The sequence below is a fragment of the Schistocerca gregaria genome, chromosome X, assembly GCF_023897955.1.
Source record: "Schistocerca gregaria isolate iqSchGreg1 chromosome X, iqSchGreg1.2, whole genome shotgun sequence".
Lineage (NCBI taxonomy): Eukaryota > Metazoa > Arthropoda > Insecta > Orthoptera > Acrididae > Schistocerca > Schistocerca gregaria.
The window spans coordinates 74,057,968-74,075,743 of record NC_064931.1 but is presented as its reverse complement, the minus strand read 5'-3'; the positions used below and the strand labels follow the sequence as shown (position 1 = coordinate 74,075,743).

At 38.0% G+C, this 17,776-nt stretch overlaps 1 protein-coding gene across 4 annotated transcripts in view; it reads left to right on the top strand.

Annotated features, from left to right (window-relative positions):
* LOC126298892 (probable medium-chain specific acyl-CoA dehydrogenase, mitochondrial) overlaps positions 1-17,776 on the top strand; it is a 213,427-nt gene that overhangs the window by 94,181 nt on the left and 101,470 nt on the right. For all 4 annotated transcript variants that reach the window (XM_049990429.1, XM_049990428.1, XM_049990430.1 and 1 more), the window contains exon 8: positions 3,695-3,835. In XM_049990429.1, the coding sequence (XP_049846386.1) occupies positions 3,695-3,835 (141 nt within the window). The remainder of the gene's footprint in view (positions 1-3,694; positions 3,836-17,776) is intronic.

The window sequence follows — 17,776 nt, the reverse complement described above, 5'->3', positions numbered from 1 at the left end:
CCAGTTATTTAGCTATTAAAAAAAAAATTATTAAATGTGGAGGTAGGTGTAACATGCCAAACCTCCACACCAGTGAACAGTTTTGATAGTGGTAGCATGGATTGATATGGTTGTTGAAAATCCTCCAACCAGCTGGAGGATCATGGGTAATTCATCAGGAGTGAGTAAAGTTAATTCAGTGTTCTTAAATTTTGCCCCAAAACTAAACACAGTTAAATGATTACATTTGTTTGCTGCTACAGAATTTTTGATCACTGTAGTACTGGATGTCTTATATGATGGAAACCTGTTTCTGTACCACCAACAGAAAGTGCAAGATTTGGTAGAAGAGGACTAACATTCTCAGCATCAGTATTCCCTGCAGTACTTAAATCAATGTATTGAGATTCCACATTTAAAAATGAGTGTGTTTTGGACAGATGTGACAAATGGCTTTTCTCCGGCCAAATTTAACTCTAGAACATTTGGAACAACAAAAATATGCTTACATGAATTCACATATATACCACATGTAAATTTGGTGTGGATATTTGGGCAGGTATTGTAGGCGACTGGTTGTTGGGTCCCATCCTCCTTCCTTCCCATTTCTATAGATTGTATATACTGTACAATGAAAGGATGTTTACAATGAATGATAAGTATTTCAAACAAGGATTATCTGTTGTGTACAGCATCTATACATCATTTAGAAGTATCCTGACACTTCTGAATTGAACTGAAGAGCAGCTGATTACTTTTTAAAGTAGTTTTCTGCCTCATAGGTCACTATTTACATGATTCTCTGATTGTTGTAAACTCACTCAACACAGCTGTTTTTTAGTAGTGCTGTTTACTTAAATTATTTTTGATTCGAGAGTTAGCATATGTTTCAATAAACATTCAATAGTACTCTATATACATCAGATTGGTTGTTTGTAGTAGTGATATTTATTTTTGTTGTAAGAGTTAACTTATTTTTCAAATAACTAGCTACTCTTCACTTCTACTCGGTGTCCAAACTTACTTCTAAGCTGAATGTTAGATTATCTGTTGCACCCAGTTTAGTCTTCTGCTCCTGATCTCCAATCATTTGTATTGAGTGAATTTACTTTGTAGTGTAGTACACTGTATGCATCATTTGCCTTCTTTGTATTTTTTGAGGTTTTATGCAAAGTTCTTTTGTATAAACTGCTGCTAGAAATGGCAGTGAAGGGTACCTGGTAACTGGAAGAAAGTGCAGGTCATTCCCATTTTCAAGATAGTTACATGTTCCATAATTCTACAACAATATGAACCTGTAATCAGAGATCTAGCATTTTAAAAAAATCATGATTCCACAGAGGAGATTTTCAAACAAAGTTGATTTTCATAACACCTCTGTATTTTTTCATTAGATGGAGTGCAGGGAAGTGTCAAATGCCTTCCTGAAGCCCAGGAACACAGCACAATCTTACCAAGTATTGGACCAGATTTGTGATGTGAATCAGGATTCCCTTGCACACAGAACTCAACATGTCACCTTTACATCTGTCCATTTTGTTACATTAAGAGTATCTTCTGGAACATCCCAAGGAAGTACGATAGGACCATTACTATCTACATTGCACGATCTCTGAATAATCTTCGAGAGCATCTGACCCTTACAACTAGATAATTTATGTACAGTTGTCTATAACAGTCCCTGCATTATTCATCATATGTAGGTCATTTTTCAAACCAATGTGTCTTCTGGCATTGCTACTTTTTTTAATCAGCCATGAATGTAAATAAATCAATCTAACATATTGCACGTACATAAGAAAAGAATCCTCTACTGTACAACTACACTATTGATGACAAATCGCTGGAAACAGCATCTACCATAAGGTCACTCTGGTCAGTTACTCCTTGACGTTTTGAGTAGAATGACCACATGAAACAATGCTGTCTGGGGTCTGCTTTTCCTACTGTTTCTTTTCTTCTCATCCCATTTGGTAAGTCTCTCCTGAGCCAGGGTTCTGGGTGACTTTTACAAACTCTACCCCTATTCATAAACCTCTCCAGTCCCTTTCCCTTCATCACTCTTCTTCTGGCAGAAGGGTTAAAGGGGAAAGAAGGAGCCACTGGCTCCTAAATTTTGCATAAATAAAAACTTTTTATACATGACTTCTCCCACCACTGCTTGGTGAGTATAATGTAATTGGATTGATAAAAATCTATTGTCAAAAATTGATTATTCTCTGCTACCTGTCTGGTGTTGAGTTTCATTTTCTTAAGTTTACTTTCATTGTTATCGTCCACAAAAGAAGTGGCTTGCAAGGCACTTGTCTGACTGATTGTTGAGTCGTGTTCATCAGTCTGGGACCCTAACCAAGTAGAACTTATGGAAGAGATAGAAAATATAGTGCCGTAGTTGATAGCTACTTGTCTACTCTCTCAAATATGTATCTAATGCTGTCAATCATTATGTCAGTTTATTGTTAATAACATAAATTGCCAGGTTGCTTTAATTTTGAGGTTACTTATTCATAATCAGCTCTGAATCCATTATCATCTTAGTAATACAATGTTAGTTTTATTTTTGGAACTGCACACTAGTTTGTAATTTTCTTTTCTTTTTGTTCTGAAATAATGTGTGTTAATATTCCTTTTGAATCTTTTGAAACAGGCAATAGAATTAGGACTAATATTTTGCTTGGAGTACTCATACAACCTTCTCTTATTTTTGCACGATACCTTTATCCCTTTTCTGATGTAGGTGTTCTACATTTAACTCCGTTCAGAAAACGATCTTTTCTTGGGAAAAGCTATTTCAAAAATGCATAAATGTGGCCTTAAACTTATCAAATTTTTCCATTAGGGAATAAAACTGTATAGTAAATTTACTACCAATAATCTGTCTCATCTTCTTTGTCACATTAACACACATCATCATCCATAGCTCTAAGTATTACTTGTATTTAAAAACGCAGCTAAAATGTTTTCCAGAGTAGTGGTTAATAATGAAAGAGGGGACAACAAAATCAAAACATAATTCTCTTAAGAGAAAAGCATGTGCTAAGATCTATGTGATGCTAGTGACTTTTCATTCACGTGAGTACACCATCTCATAGCGTGTGGGGGAGATGTTTCATCAATTTGCAAGGGACTGTAGCACAGCATGTTTGTGGTCATGGAATTACTAGTAAGTGTCAATAGCATGTGCAATGATAATGTAGAGATGTGAAGAACTGGTACAAATCTACTTTTATATCAAACATTATCTTGATCAAATTATATATAATGGAATGTATGTTATACAATAGTGACCAACTGACTGAGGCAGACATTTTCCTCATATTCAGTAGAATGAAGATTGCATAAAATGATTTATACAAACCTAAATCATGATGACCTTGTCAAAGGAACAATGCCAGTGTTTGGTAGGTCTTGACTGTACAGTACACTGTTCTGTCCTCTTGAAAAGCATCACATATGCTATGTGTATGTTGCCAGAGGCGGCAGTTCTGTATGCTAGATTTTGTGCCCTGTATACCCCCAAAGCACCTACTAATTTAATCATGTGTTCTTACTTCTAAACTGTTAAAACAAATACCTCTTTTATTCAAAGTACACTCACTGTTGGTGATTATAATTGCATGATAACAAATAATGAAATTTTACTTATTGTGCATTTAAACTGCAATTGTTTATATATTTATATAATTTATTAACATTGTGCTTTGTTCATCAACAGGAAATTAATATGGGTCAACGCTGTTCTGATACCAGAGGTATAACATTTGAAGATGTAAGAGTACCAAAAGAAAATGTCCTCCTCGCTGAGGGAGCTGGATTCAAGATAGCCATGGGTGCTTTTGATAAAACTCGGCCTCCGGTGAGTCTTTATTAAGAAGTTACTTATAATTGTTTCACAATCACATTTTACAGTTCAATCTAGTATTATTGTATAAGAACATGTGCAATTGTTCTTCCCTCATCTGCACAAGGTAGGAGAATTTTTAAAGTTATGGAACAAGTTTCACAGTGAGACAAAAGAGCGCTTACACTGAATTCCCCAAAGGCAGCATGACTAGACTGTGACTGTGATGCAAACTAAATTTAGCATTAGGTCATGAGGATTTGCTAAGAAGTCAAAAATATTTGTGTAAGATTATCTGTTTAAAAAGAAAGATAAAGCAGAATATTACAAGGAAACTTTGACAGGTAATCTGATAACTAGTATCATTTTCAGTTTCGACTTCTCAGCAAGTCATGTGTCTCTACAACACAATTACTACCATTAACTACTGAAGGCCACAATTCAGAAATATCTTGAGTCAGAATGGAAAACAAAAATACGATTTTTTTCCTAATAGCAGAAAATATTTCAATTCTGGAACCATCTGAATCTTGCATTTGATTTCACATACATTTCATAGAAAATAGGGTGATAGTGTAGGAATGTGTATTAAAAGTATGCTACTGGAATAAATCATTTTTTGAACTAAAGTACTATATTGCATGTGAACCCTACTCAAGACGAGTCATGGGTAACTGGTTTTCATTGGGATTGATCATAAGTGATTGGGACTGATGCAAGACTGATTTTTCTGTTATACAGCTCACTAGTCCTCACAGCTTAATTAATAGCATAATGTGATTTACCATATTAAAAGCTTTTGAGAGATCAATGGTTATATAGCCAAGTTGCCGTCTCTTTTCCATGACCTTTCAAAAATATCATACACAAAACAGTATACGTTCCCTCATAGAAATAGAAGAGGATCTGAATTAATACTTTTCAGTAATGACGTAATACTAGATAAGTAAATGAAAAACACAGAAAATTCAAGCTGATGCAGAAGGACTTTGAAGTCACTGACAATACAGAGGGAATGATATTTTTGGGACATGCAGAGGAGATTGTACACCTATTTTATGCTAATTCTGTCATCAGTTCTGTTATTTGTGATTAACTGGACACAGATGATATCACAGCAGGACAGCTATGCTGATAGCTGGGTGAGAGAATGAATGCTGAGAAGCTTCACTGGGGTCTGCATATAGGTGAGGCAGCAAACAAACCATGGATGTCTCTTATACATGTCAACAAGGTTACAGAATGTAGCTTGTAAGGACACATTTTGAGTATGCTGCAGAGATATGGGATTATGCAAAAAGATACCTTTGACACTATTTGTCCTGTTGTCATCTCCTGTTACATACCTGGCTGCCTTTTGTTGCGCTCCTTGCCTTTCAAAGAAATGGGAAAGCCACACACAGAGAAGGAAAAGAGGTAGTCTTGAGGCTATTTACAAAAAATAAATCGTGGAACAAAAATAGTTGTGTTAAGTGGGTGAATATATTGGGTAAGATAACACACTTCATAATGACCTTAATACTCATAAGGTGATAAAAGAGTAAAGGATTAGAATAGTTTGGCATGGGATATCCTATGCTCATCACTTTGTAAGCTAAAAAAAAGGACAAAAACTTTTATGGTATGTGCAAATATTTCTGTTGTCAATCAAGCTACATATAGTAATCAACATAAGCTTTCATCTTAAGCAAGCTGGGTGTGCATCTCTTGTACAAGTAAGATTTTTCACTGCACTATTAAAGTAATGACATGACAGACTGCAATTTCCAAAATTTTTTATCTACTAGTTAGCCATCTTCTTAGTATTGCAAATGCTGTTAACATTCCTGTGTGTCTGAGGGTTAAGAAGATTTTGGGGAGTTCTTTTCTTCTTCTTCTTCTTCTTCTCCTCCTCCTCCTCCTCCTCCTCCTCCTCCTATGTGTTTCTGAATTTTCTGAACAACTGTTTCTCTTTTCGTATTATATAGTTTGATACATGCCTTAATTTAATGGCATCTAGCAATTAGTTGATTGTCACAATAACAATTGCATTGTTTAAGTTGGAGATGCTCTTTGATTTAGCTGTTCTCGTTAGCTTGACAATATTTTTGCATTAGATGGTAGTATGATAGTGTTCACTTTTATCACACACAGCCAAAAATCATATGTATAAAACACATAAATCAGTAATTGGTGTTTCTAAATAATTGGTGACCCCTGAACAAGAAACTGTGCAAATCAATGCAAATAACCTATACATGAGAATGCAGATACATTCTGTTATGGGCAAATTGAGGTTGTACAATCAATGGTATGCAGTACGTTATTCAATCTTGTGTTTAATGTCATGTGTGGTGCAGTTGAAATACAGAAGATGGACATGGTACCATCCATCAAACCAATTCCAAACAGCATCATAAGATCCACACCTGTTATACCATTGGTTGCATCACTGTAACTGCACAACCATGCTTCAGTGACAAACTCAACATTAACATGCTACTGGTTCCAGTCCCTCCATCTACATGCAAGATGACGACAGGATCTGATGGGTGGAATGTCTGTTGCATTTGTATCATATTTACAATTGGAGGCCATCACTGTTGTTTGTAGTTGCCCAACAAAAAAATCTGAGACCACAACAATTCACTTTAAAGAAGTCACATGTTGATTTAGGTTACTGATTAGTAGTGTCTGATAGTATCCTATCCCCCCACCCCCTCCCACCCTCTTCAGCGCCATTTTGAGAGTATTGTAGGCATGTTGATCTCACATTGCACAAAACTAATGGATCAAATGCTCACTCAGATCCCTTACCGACAAGAGGAGTGGTGACAAGACACCATATGAATTCTTGAGACAGATTACACATCTGGCAACAATAACAGCTACCATGCATTCAGCTAACATTAATTTATTTCAGACACTTTTCTATGAAAATTACTGGCATCAATTGCTCATGAAGGATAGCCATTATGCAAGTTGCATACAGAGGGCACACCACACACAACTCATCATGGTGGCCACTGTGACAACCATCATTCCTGCTGGAGAGAAGTGACCCATGCTGGACTAGTCCAATGAGTTGAAACTTTAGAGATTCTAGGGTATGATCTATGGTCATCAGGCAGCAGAAAAGTCTCCATGGCACCATCAAGAAGATAGCTAAGCATCTAGAGACAGTGCAACTATGAACTGTGGCTGCAGATGTCATGTGTAAACACCATGCCCTTGAACCCCAGTCTTACAGTTATCAGCTACCTAGTGCAGAAATCTGCTGGTTTCAAAGACATTTTGGTTAAAACCTATGAAGTGCTGAAATTGTTTTCGTTCTCAAATGCCAAACACAATCTGGTTTAGGTGCAACAAATTGTGACAGCCATTTACAGCACCTACCACAGAGGACCAATCGATGCTCTACATTACACACATCATATACAACTACTCACTGTACTACCAGCTGCAGTAAAACATTGACACTGACAAACAGCCTCTGTGATGTTGCTGGAGGTGACAGTGACTTAGCATCAGGAGAGTAAATGGCCAGCAGAATGCTAATGTCCAATCCCATGTCGATTAAAAACAGTAAGCCTGAAGAAAACACACACACATATGGCTCCAAGACTTTGGTTGAGTAATGTCTGACACCGAAACCCAAATGGTTTCTGCGAGAAAATTGCAGTACCAGCGAGTCAGACTGCAAAATGGACCTTTGCACTGTTTTTCCTACCACGTGAAAGTATTTCCAATGTACTGTCAAGCAATGACATAGCCAGGATTTTGTCACAGAGTGCGGGGGGATCTGATTTGTTAGATATGACCATAAGACAAAATACTTCATTAATCTATAAGGAAATTTCAGGAATAAATGAAAAATTAATCTCCTTAGTTAGGAGTGCTGCAATATGGCAAACCACTAAAAAGCATTCATGCTCCAATTTCCCTTTACCCTTCACTCTGAATTTGAGCTGAGAAAGTGATCAGGAAGAGACAAGCATAAATTTTTTGGGACACCATGATTATTACCAATATGGGTTTTGGACTAAAGACGTCTCTGATAGAGAAGCTAGAACAATTTTTGGTGGTGAAAATGCAAACAAAGGATCCATAATGATACGCTTAAATGAAGAAATTTAGGAAAATGTGTGGCTGTGTGTCTCTCACTTCTTGCAAAATAAGGAAGATCATTGTTTGCATTAAAGAACATCCCGGCAGACAAAAGCATGAGCCTAAATGAGGAGAATTATGGTTCTTATTTATTTATCATAAGGCTTATAGTCCTGAGAGGTTTCAAAGAGATGCTCAGCTCACCTTCTATGCAGTTCTTTTCAAATGAAACAACAAGCTCATTGTTACCAATCACTGAGGTTTAAACCTTCAAAATGCATTGTGGATACAAATAAATCAGTCATCAGTTAGTATTTGTTTCTCCACTACACAGTGCAACAAGTTACCCCAAAATCATAACACATGTAAATCTGAGACAACACACGTCATACTTTTTTTTTTTACTAAAAACTAAAACACCTCAAAACCATGTTCTGAAATAGTATGTCTGAAGGTGAAAATAAACAAGTAAAATAAAGTACCTCCATTGGCCACACATTGTTTGCATGTGATGTTACATTAGAGGAAGGAAAGGTTGTGGAGTTGCATTTAATAGTTTTCCAACACAAAGAACTCAACATTATTTGAATTAAGTTTTCAAGGATTGTGATCATAAATTCTTTGTACTTCGGGACAATGTTTCTGTTTTGTGTGAGATGCTGACAGGAAAGGATTTGTAAGCCCCCTTGCATTAGTCAAGTTTATATAGCTCGGTGTTTCACTGTAACACATACATGATTATGAAATTTGAAATCTTTACTTTCACCGGAGAATGTCAAGATTCTCAACATTCACATAGTCGCTTAGTGTATGTCCAAAATATTTGCTAAATACCCTTATTTCTGACTTAACATTTACTGGTGTGACATTCACCATGCACTAATGGTGAATATTGAACATGTTGGAGATTTATATTTTCTTCCCTGTCATTCGGTCACTACAAAACATCACAAGGGTGACGTAACTTTTTCGCCTCTAAGTATTTTAAATTCTTGGTCATTCCTTTCAGAAATAGTTATAAAAAATTACTTACACTGTACATTCTACACGAGAAAAGAAAATAATATTTATTGTAACAAAGATTTGAATCACATAATTAAATTATTATGACACTTCGCTTTTACAAGTGGAACACTTTCTTTTGCAAAGGACTCTTGTGCAATTCAGTAACAGCATGTATAGCCTTGTCCCTCGCTTATCGAATTAGCTGCAGCTGCAGCTGCAGCTGCAGCTGCTTCTCTCAGTGACATTTCTTTTCAAGAAATGTTATCTATGGAAAGTAACCTTTCTTTAGAAATTATGAACTGATTATGTGTGTAAAGCTGCTTGATGGTACCATTCTTATTTGCCAGTTTATAGAAGTTGGGGTCTTCTTCTCCAACAACCACTAACACATTTCAGCTATCTATACAACAACGGTCGACATCAGGGACTTCTATTCGTACATAGTCACCAATTTGAGCTGGAGGAAACTATCTTTCACATCCAAAGATGTTACAAACCTCACAAAAACAATCTTCTGGTGCAAGCAACACTCTTTTTGTAGAAATCAACTCATGTTTTTCAGAATTTGATGTGAAGAAGTTGTAGGCTGTAGGTCCTCTTCAATATTTTTCTTTGAGGTGTGGTCATACTGAAAACAATGTTAATATTCCAAATTTTTTTTATGAGCAGTTTCTTCATGCTGTTCTTCGGTTTCAGAAGTATTGGCAATTTCTTTGAAGAGTTCTTTAGTTTCAATATTTGCAATTTGTTTGCCAGGCAAAAAAGATGAAGCTATGCCTTGTTTTGTTTTAACACCAAACATGGATTCATAAGGACTTTGGTGTGTTCCTTCATAGTATGGTTTATTCTTTGTTCAATTTGCCAAGAACACTACATATGACCATTTATTTGTATCGTTATCATCCATCCATGCAGTTAGCATATTCTGTATATCCTGACTGGCCCTTTCAACTGAGCGTTGTGTGCCTGCGAAGAGGCTTTCCATAAACTATTTATAATGTAATATCCAAAATATTCGGAATGTGGAAAGATGTTATACTAAATTCTCTACCATTATCTGAGTGCAATATTGCTGGTGCACCAAATGTTAAAAAACATTGAAGGAACATGATGCACTACTTCTTCAGCTCTTTTAGTTTTCATAGGTCATAGCTGGAGAAACTCTGACTGCAGACGTAAAGTTTATCTGATATATTTGCCATCTCAGTTAAATGATCTTGATACACCATTATGAATTGACACCTTGAGTTTAATTCAGAACTAACCATTGGTTTCACAACAATACCTTTCTTAGGTGCACTGTGTTTCATTTGACACTGTTTGCATAAATTTAAATACAACATTACAACTTCATATGTAATATTTTTGTATTTAACTTGCAACTCGAACATACAGTATTATGTTAACAATGAAGAATTGTACAGTTTAAGCATACATCAGAATAGACCATGAAGGAGAAACACGTGAGTTTCATATAGTAGTTTCCCCTGGTTTTAATGGTACAATTAACTTGTTTTTAAAAATTGGATTAAAACATTTTGATGTTTTCTTCCTTAAATGTGTGTTGCATTTAATTTTAGCAGAAACCACTTCATGAAGTATTTTAGAATACTTTTCTTGAGAAAAATAATGCATTTAACTTTTCGTGAAAAAGATAACAATTGTTTTTAATTGCGGGTAAACGAGAAGACAATTTACTGCAATATCCATTTGTAATAATAACCAAAACGGCCTTGCTGTGCTGGTACTGCAAATGGCTGAAAGCGAGGGGAAACTACAGCTGTAATTTTTCCCGAGGGCATGCAGTTTTACTGTATGGTTAAATGATGATGTGTCCTCTTGGGTGAAATATTCCGGAGGTAAAATAGTCCCCCATTTAGATCTCCGGGTGGTGACTACTCAAGAGGATGTCGTTATCAGGAGAAAGAAAACTGGCGTTCTGCGGATTGGAGCTTGGAATGTCAGATCCCTTAATCAAGCAGGTGGGTTATAAAATTTAAAAAGGGAAATAACTTTAACCAATTCAAGTATAGTGGGAATTAGTGACGTTCGCTGGCAGGAGGAACAAGACTTCTGGTCAGGTGACTACAGGGTTATAAACACTAAATCAAATAGGGGTAATGCAGGAGAAGGTTTAATAATGAATAAAAAATACAAGTGTGGGTAAGCTACTACAAACAGCATAGTGAACGCATTGTGCCACGCCTACTACAGTAGTACAAGTTTATATGCCAACTGGCTCTGCAGATGAATTCCATTTATCTCATCATACATTTCATAAATTTCATCATCATCTCCCTTCACTATCTGAATAATTTCTTAAATCTCATCACCCATGACTATTAAATTTTCGAGTGTAGGAAAAGGGAGGGAAGAAAACATTGAAAATAGCTTTGGTCTCATGCAACTCCTTTCTTACCCCGAATCCATATTCACCTACAAACAGATGCTTCAAGATGGGGTCACTCTTCAGGCAGTCCTTGGTCCTCATCACTGCATCTAGTATGTAGTAAGTATGGTTCATGGAATCTTACAGCAGTTACCATGTGGTAAATGCCTGAACAATCCTAGATAGATACCCAGTACCGAACATCCAGGATTTCACCGGTGCTCTGGCAGGTATAACCATTTTTAATGTGTTAAATTGCCAAAAGTACACTCCTGGAAATGGAAAAAAGAACACATTGACACCGGTGTGTCAGACCCACCATACTTGCTCCGGACACTGCGAGAGGGCTGTACAAGCAATGATCACACGTACGGCACAGCGGACACACCAGGAACAGCAGTGTTGGCCGTCGAATGGCGCTAGCTGCGCAGCATTTGTGCACAGCCGCCGTCAGTGTCAGCCAGTTTGCCGTGGCATACGGAGCTTCATCGCAGTCTTTAACACTGGTAGCATGCCGCGACAGCGTGGACGTGAACCGTATGTTCAGTTGACAGACTGAGCGAGGGCTATAATGGGCATGCGGGAGGCCGGGTGGATGTACCGCCGAATTGCTCAACACGTGGGGCGTGAGGTCTCCACAGTACATCGATGTTGTTGCCAGTGGTGGCGGAAGGTGCACGTGCCCGTCGACCTGGGACCGGACTGCAGCGATGCACGGATGCACGCCAAGACCGTAGGATCCTACACAGTGCCGTAGGGGACCGCACCGCCACTTCCCAGCAAATTAGGGACATGGTTGCGAATGGTCCTCGCCGATACCCCAGGAGCAACAGTCTCCATGAAGCTGGGCTACGCCCCAACACCGTGCAGCCCGCCTCCAGTGGTGCCGTGACAGGCGTGAATGGAGGGACGAATGGAGACGTGTCGTCTTCAGCGATGAGAGTCGCTTCTGCCTTGGCCCTGTGTACCTCGGTCGTATGCAGTTCTGATTGGCACCGTGCAGGTGAGCGCCACAAACACGCATATGACCATCATTGGCACCAACACCCGGCATCATGGTGTGGGGAGCGATCTCCTACACTGGCTGTACACCTCTGGTGATCGTCGAGGGGACACTGAATAGTGCACGGTACATCCAAACCGTCATCGAACCCATCGTTCTACCATTCCTAGACCGGCAAGGGAACTAGCTGTTCCAACAGGACAATGCACGTCCGCACGTATCTCGTGCCACCCAACGTGCTCTAGAAAGTGTAAGTCAACTACCCTGGCCAGCAAGATCTCCGGATCTGTCCCCCATTGAGCATGTTTGGGACTGGATGAAGCATCGTCTCACGCGGTTTGCACGTCCAGCACGAACGCTGGTCCAGCTGAGGCGCCAGGTGGAAATGGCATGGCAAGCCGTTCCACAGGACTACATCCAGCATCTCTACGATCGTCTCCATGGGAGAGTAGCAGCCTGCATTGCTGCGAAAGGTGGATATACACTGTACTAGTGCCGACATTGTGCATGCTCTGTTGCCTGTGTCTATGTGCCTGTGGTTCTGTCAGTGTGATCATGTGATTTATCTGACCCCAGGAATGTGTCAATAAAGTTTCCCCTTCCTGGGACAATGAATTCACGGTGTTCTTATTTCAATTTCCAGGAGTGTATATAATCAGATTCCAGTGGCGACCAATGACAGTCCAAATGGCATTATCATTGCAGTGTTAATTATGTCAGTATGTTATTGAAGTCCAGAAAGGCATAACCAAAAACTATTACTTAAAAACAGAGGTTATTTTTATGAAATAAGTGAAGCAAAATGCAAGGCCCCTTACAGCCCAGATGTGACAATGCTTTTTGGGTGGGTTCTGTCACACTAACATAATTTAAGGACAGCGTAATTGGATAAGTGACTATGGAATTATTCTTGGTTAATCTTTACTGATGCCACCTCTCAGGAACCCCTGCAACATGGTAGCCTCTCAGAAGTGAACTGGCAGACCACAACACAACAGGCAAGTGCCCCCTCCAGTGGACACTGGAGATGGAAACCTCTTTCAAGGCCTTGCAAGGAAGCCTCATCAATTCTGTGGCACTCAATCACCTGGCTACTGGAGTGCACTTAGTGGATTGGCTGCCATCAACAATAAATAGCTATTGGTGCAGTAATACACCAAAAAGTCAACTGACATTGCCAACCTCTAATGTATTTGGATGAGATGCAGTTTTTGGAAAAAGAAAGTCAGAGCACTTATGACAGGGAGCTTTTAGCAATCGGAGAGCATCCAACACTTCCACCCACTTGTCAGCATTCCAAAAGTAGTCAGTGCAAATGGTAACTAGTCAGACCCTGACTTGATATATGATTGAAATGGTGTGGAGAGTACAAATCTAACATATGTCTTTGGTGGATGTCTACTTTTCTCATATCATGAATGCCAACTGACAATAGTTGCCTGTGATGTGGATTCAAATACTGAGCAGCGGCGAGGTTATTGTTACCAGCATCACCAGCCTGTTGCGTGTTTTGAAGTACAACATCTACTGTTATTGAATTAAACCAACTGTTGGATGCACCCATCAGCACAGAAAATATATGGTGAGGTAAGGCCTTAGATTTGTAGGCTGATCGAGGAGTATCTAGAAACACACATCATGTCTCAGTTTTGACAGATGGCTTTCCACAGTGTCCACAACCTGAAGCAACCTGGCTCTAATGCTACAGTCAAACAGATGCACTTATTTTTTCCTGATGGAAGACCCCACACATGAAGCACCTGGGCTCGTCTGATTTTGCTGCTTTCGGACTGATGCATGAGCATCAGAGAATCTCCCTCATCTGCTCACATATGAAGTTCGGGCATGTTCACATTGACCTAGTCAGCCCTCTTCCCTCATCTGAAGGCTGCATGTATATATTCACAGTGGTGTACACATGCATGCTGTGGGCAGAGGTTGTTCCAATTAAGGACATACCTGCTGAGATGATTTCAGAACCACATCTCAATGAATGTCATGGCAGACTGAGGTCAAATATTTCATGGAAAATATGGATGATGACACCACTCTGATATAGCTCTTTTTGTTGACCTATTCAGGTATCTAGTACTACATTCTTGTAACAATTTGTTTGCTGGGGTTATTATAGCGTATTAGTGTTGGTGGGTCAACTTCTCTTAAACATGTCCATATTCTTACCTATGTGAAATATTTCTGACTGCATAATGAGGAGTAAAAGTGAAAGAATGGCTTTTTCAGTTTTTTATGGCCTATGAAGGTAAACACATGTACCATTCTGGAAAGTCTACGATGTTCAGTGAGTGGATTAATGAACAAAAAAGTTCATCTAATTTAAATCTAATTTGTCACCATCATTGGCAAAGGACTCCATCTGTATCCTAGGGATGAAGGGGGTATCTAGCAAGTATCCAGTATCTAGACTGACCTTAATTTTACTACCTGTATGATACCTGATAATAGTTTTAAGAATTTTCATAATTTATTGAAAACTCAGGTCAATATCTGGTGGATACCAGAGTTTTCAATAAATTATGAAAATTCTTAAAACTAACTTTATGCAATTCACACATTAGGTACTCTGAACACAAAACCAGAATATCTTCAAATCAAAACACTAGTACTAGTACTAGTACTGAACTGGAGGCAACTTGTGGAGAATAACTTATTTTTGTTAAAATGTATAAATTATGAAGTGAAATTGTTTGTCTCTTAATGTGGAGGAACTGTGTTTATGTATTAGCCAAAACTGCAAGGAACTGAAAAATTCTGGCAACCTTTTGTACATTTCATTGAAGTTTTGTGTAATATTAGCTGACCAACTTATAAGAGTCACTGCTACAACTGATTTTAAGTATCTTCAAATAATTGCAAGCAAGATTAAGTTTTTTTCTTTTACACTAACTATTAAGTCAATGTCATTTTCATTGGACACCTCATTAAAGCAATCCCTGAATATGATTCACAAAGCTGACAGGACGAAATTAATTCACTCTCATCCCCTTTACTTGTTTTAGCAAGCATTGGAGATAAATTGCTACTGGTGGAAGATTCTTCCCAAAATTTTTATAGGATCTTGTGTGTAGCTCATTCAGCTTCAGCAACCCCCAGATAGTCCTGTCTTGACTTAAGCCATTCTAAACCCAAAATTCAAGAAATGTGGAACTTCTAAATTAGAATGTTGTTTCACTTCCTTAAATGCTTTCAGCAAGAATCTCAGTGAGGGGTTCTCTGTGCTGTCTCAGTCTTATCTAAATAGTTATTTAATGCTGCAAATTTTAGATTTACTTTGGACATGCAGAAGAGACTGGGACTTAATATACTTACTGATTTGATGTCTCATCAGTGTGTAAAGCTTTTGTAGCCTCTGAAGAATAGCAAAAATTGTGATCAGCCATGTGTAGAGACATACCCTTTATTTGATAATGCACCTGTTGATAGCAAAGTTAGCTCAAGGAAAACCTGCTGGCAATTGAAAAGAAGCTATCACACACCATTGTGTTGATATGGTAATTTTTATTTCATCAGTCGATGCAAGTAAGCTTTAACAACTGAAGTGCATTATGAAATCTCTACCAGCAGCAACATTCCTGCTACTTCAGCCTAGACCCATAATGAATCCATTACAGCTCTGATTTAGGAGAATCATGATCAGCCATTCAGACACCTTTCACAATGTCAGCACCACTTTACCAGTGAAATACATTTACTCATTTTTGAATGTCCCAGTGATAGTTCTTCCTATAAAACCTATTCTATTTTCTTGGGCTAGAGAAAATGCATCAAGGGAACTTAATACTATGTTCGAACTGCAGTTCAGGAGACAACTCCCTGATCTGCACATTTCATTTCATTAGTTGTCATTACTATGCAAACAGGTGCATATTTCAGGTGCTTTCATGGGTTTTGTAACTTTTATATGTTTTGATTTTTCATAAATTCTGTTTTATAGCAGGGTAAAACGTGATCTACAACACCATGGCCTACATAAAGTTTCCCAAAAAACTGTTTGGACATGTAAACATCACAAATAAAAACATCATTTAGTAGCAGGAATGATGGTATGATAGACAATGGATCATTGTCTAGTGCAAAGGAGTGTATTTTAAGACTTGTACAATGCAAGAATCATTTACAAGGAAATTGTTCCTGACACCTACGCTTTATTTCTGTTAATGTTGTGGATTAAATTGTACCACAGACTTCTAAAGACAGTGTAGGCATGGCAGCAGCTATACCTTTATGCACTGCTTGGAATTTATGTGGATGTTTCTTTCTCAGATGTATTTTTTTTTTTATGTAACGGGTACCTCAGGTATGAAAAATCATTTCAATAGATTTAAATTAGTAAAAAAAAAAACATTCATACTAGTAAGAAATACTTAACCTATGTTTGACAGATACCTATTTATCAAATACTTGGTTAAACTAAAATTATTTGGGATGTGTGGGTGTTTCTAAAGATCACATACTTTGACTTGGCCCCTCTCAGATTGGTGATAGTTGGCTGATTTGGTGTCACTACAGTATGTTTACACTCATTAGTGATAAGTAGCCATTGTGAATCTATAGTGCACAACAGTGTTATGCAGCCAGTGTTATCAAAAATTGCTACTCTGCCCAAGAATGAACACTGCTATTATTTACAGATTTGAGCAAAGAAGCTATGCCTAGCCTTTCTAATGACTCCTCATCAATTTTCATGTCATTTCATGACGCATTGATCCATTACATGTATGCTCTTTCATAAGCTGTAAGCTGGATGCTATGGGAGGAGGAAGCAGAGCTTGTCTCAGCAACCAATGTGCTATGAGCTGATCACAAGCCTTCGCTCCCAGCATCCTCCATACAGCAGCCCAGTTGATGTGTGGTATTTACTTAACAATGCTAATCACAATATACATGGACAAACACCTTAGTAATCAGTTTAGTAAAACTGTATGTACCAAATCCTTAATTCAAAACAAAAGAACAAAACACAACCTTACTTTTTTCCTTCTCTGCCATTGATAATAAGTTTGCCATGAGAAATTTGAACTCGGCAACAACAAATAATCACTGTTTATGAAAAATATCATTTTTAATTATAAGATACATTACATCAAAATATTCCCAAAGTTAGTCAAGTCAGTCACTTTCATTTGTTGTTATTTGAGGTTCTTATTGACTGTATTCACAAAACAATCATAGTATCAGTAACTAAAACAACTCACTCACTTCACTCAGGAAGGATTTTGCTGATTTCAGGCATCACCATTCTTGATGTCATCTGTCGGGTACACATTATATGTTCCATGGCAATGTTCGGTCGAATATCCAGCCATTAGAATCCAGCTATCAGGCTGGCTTAGAGGATGGTTAGATATTCAGTATACAAACAGCTATCCTTCTCATCTTTAATCTTTATATGTTTCTTTAGATGAGGATGAGCTGGCACAGTTATCAATCTCAGTGTATTCCACTTAGTATCGAT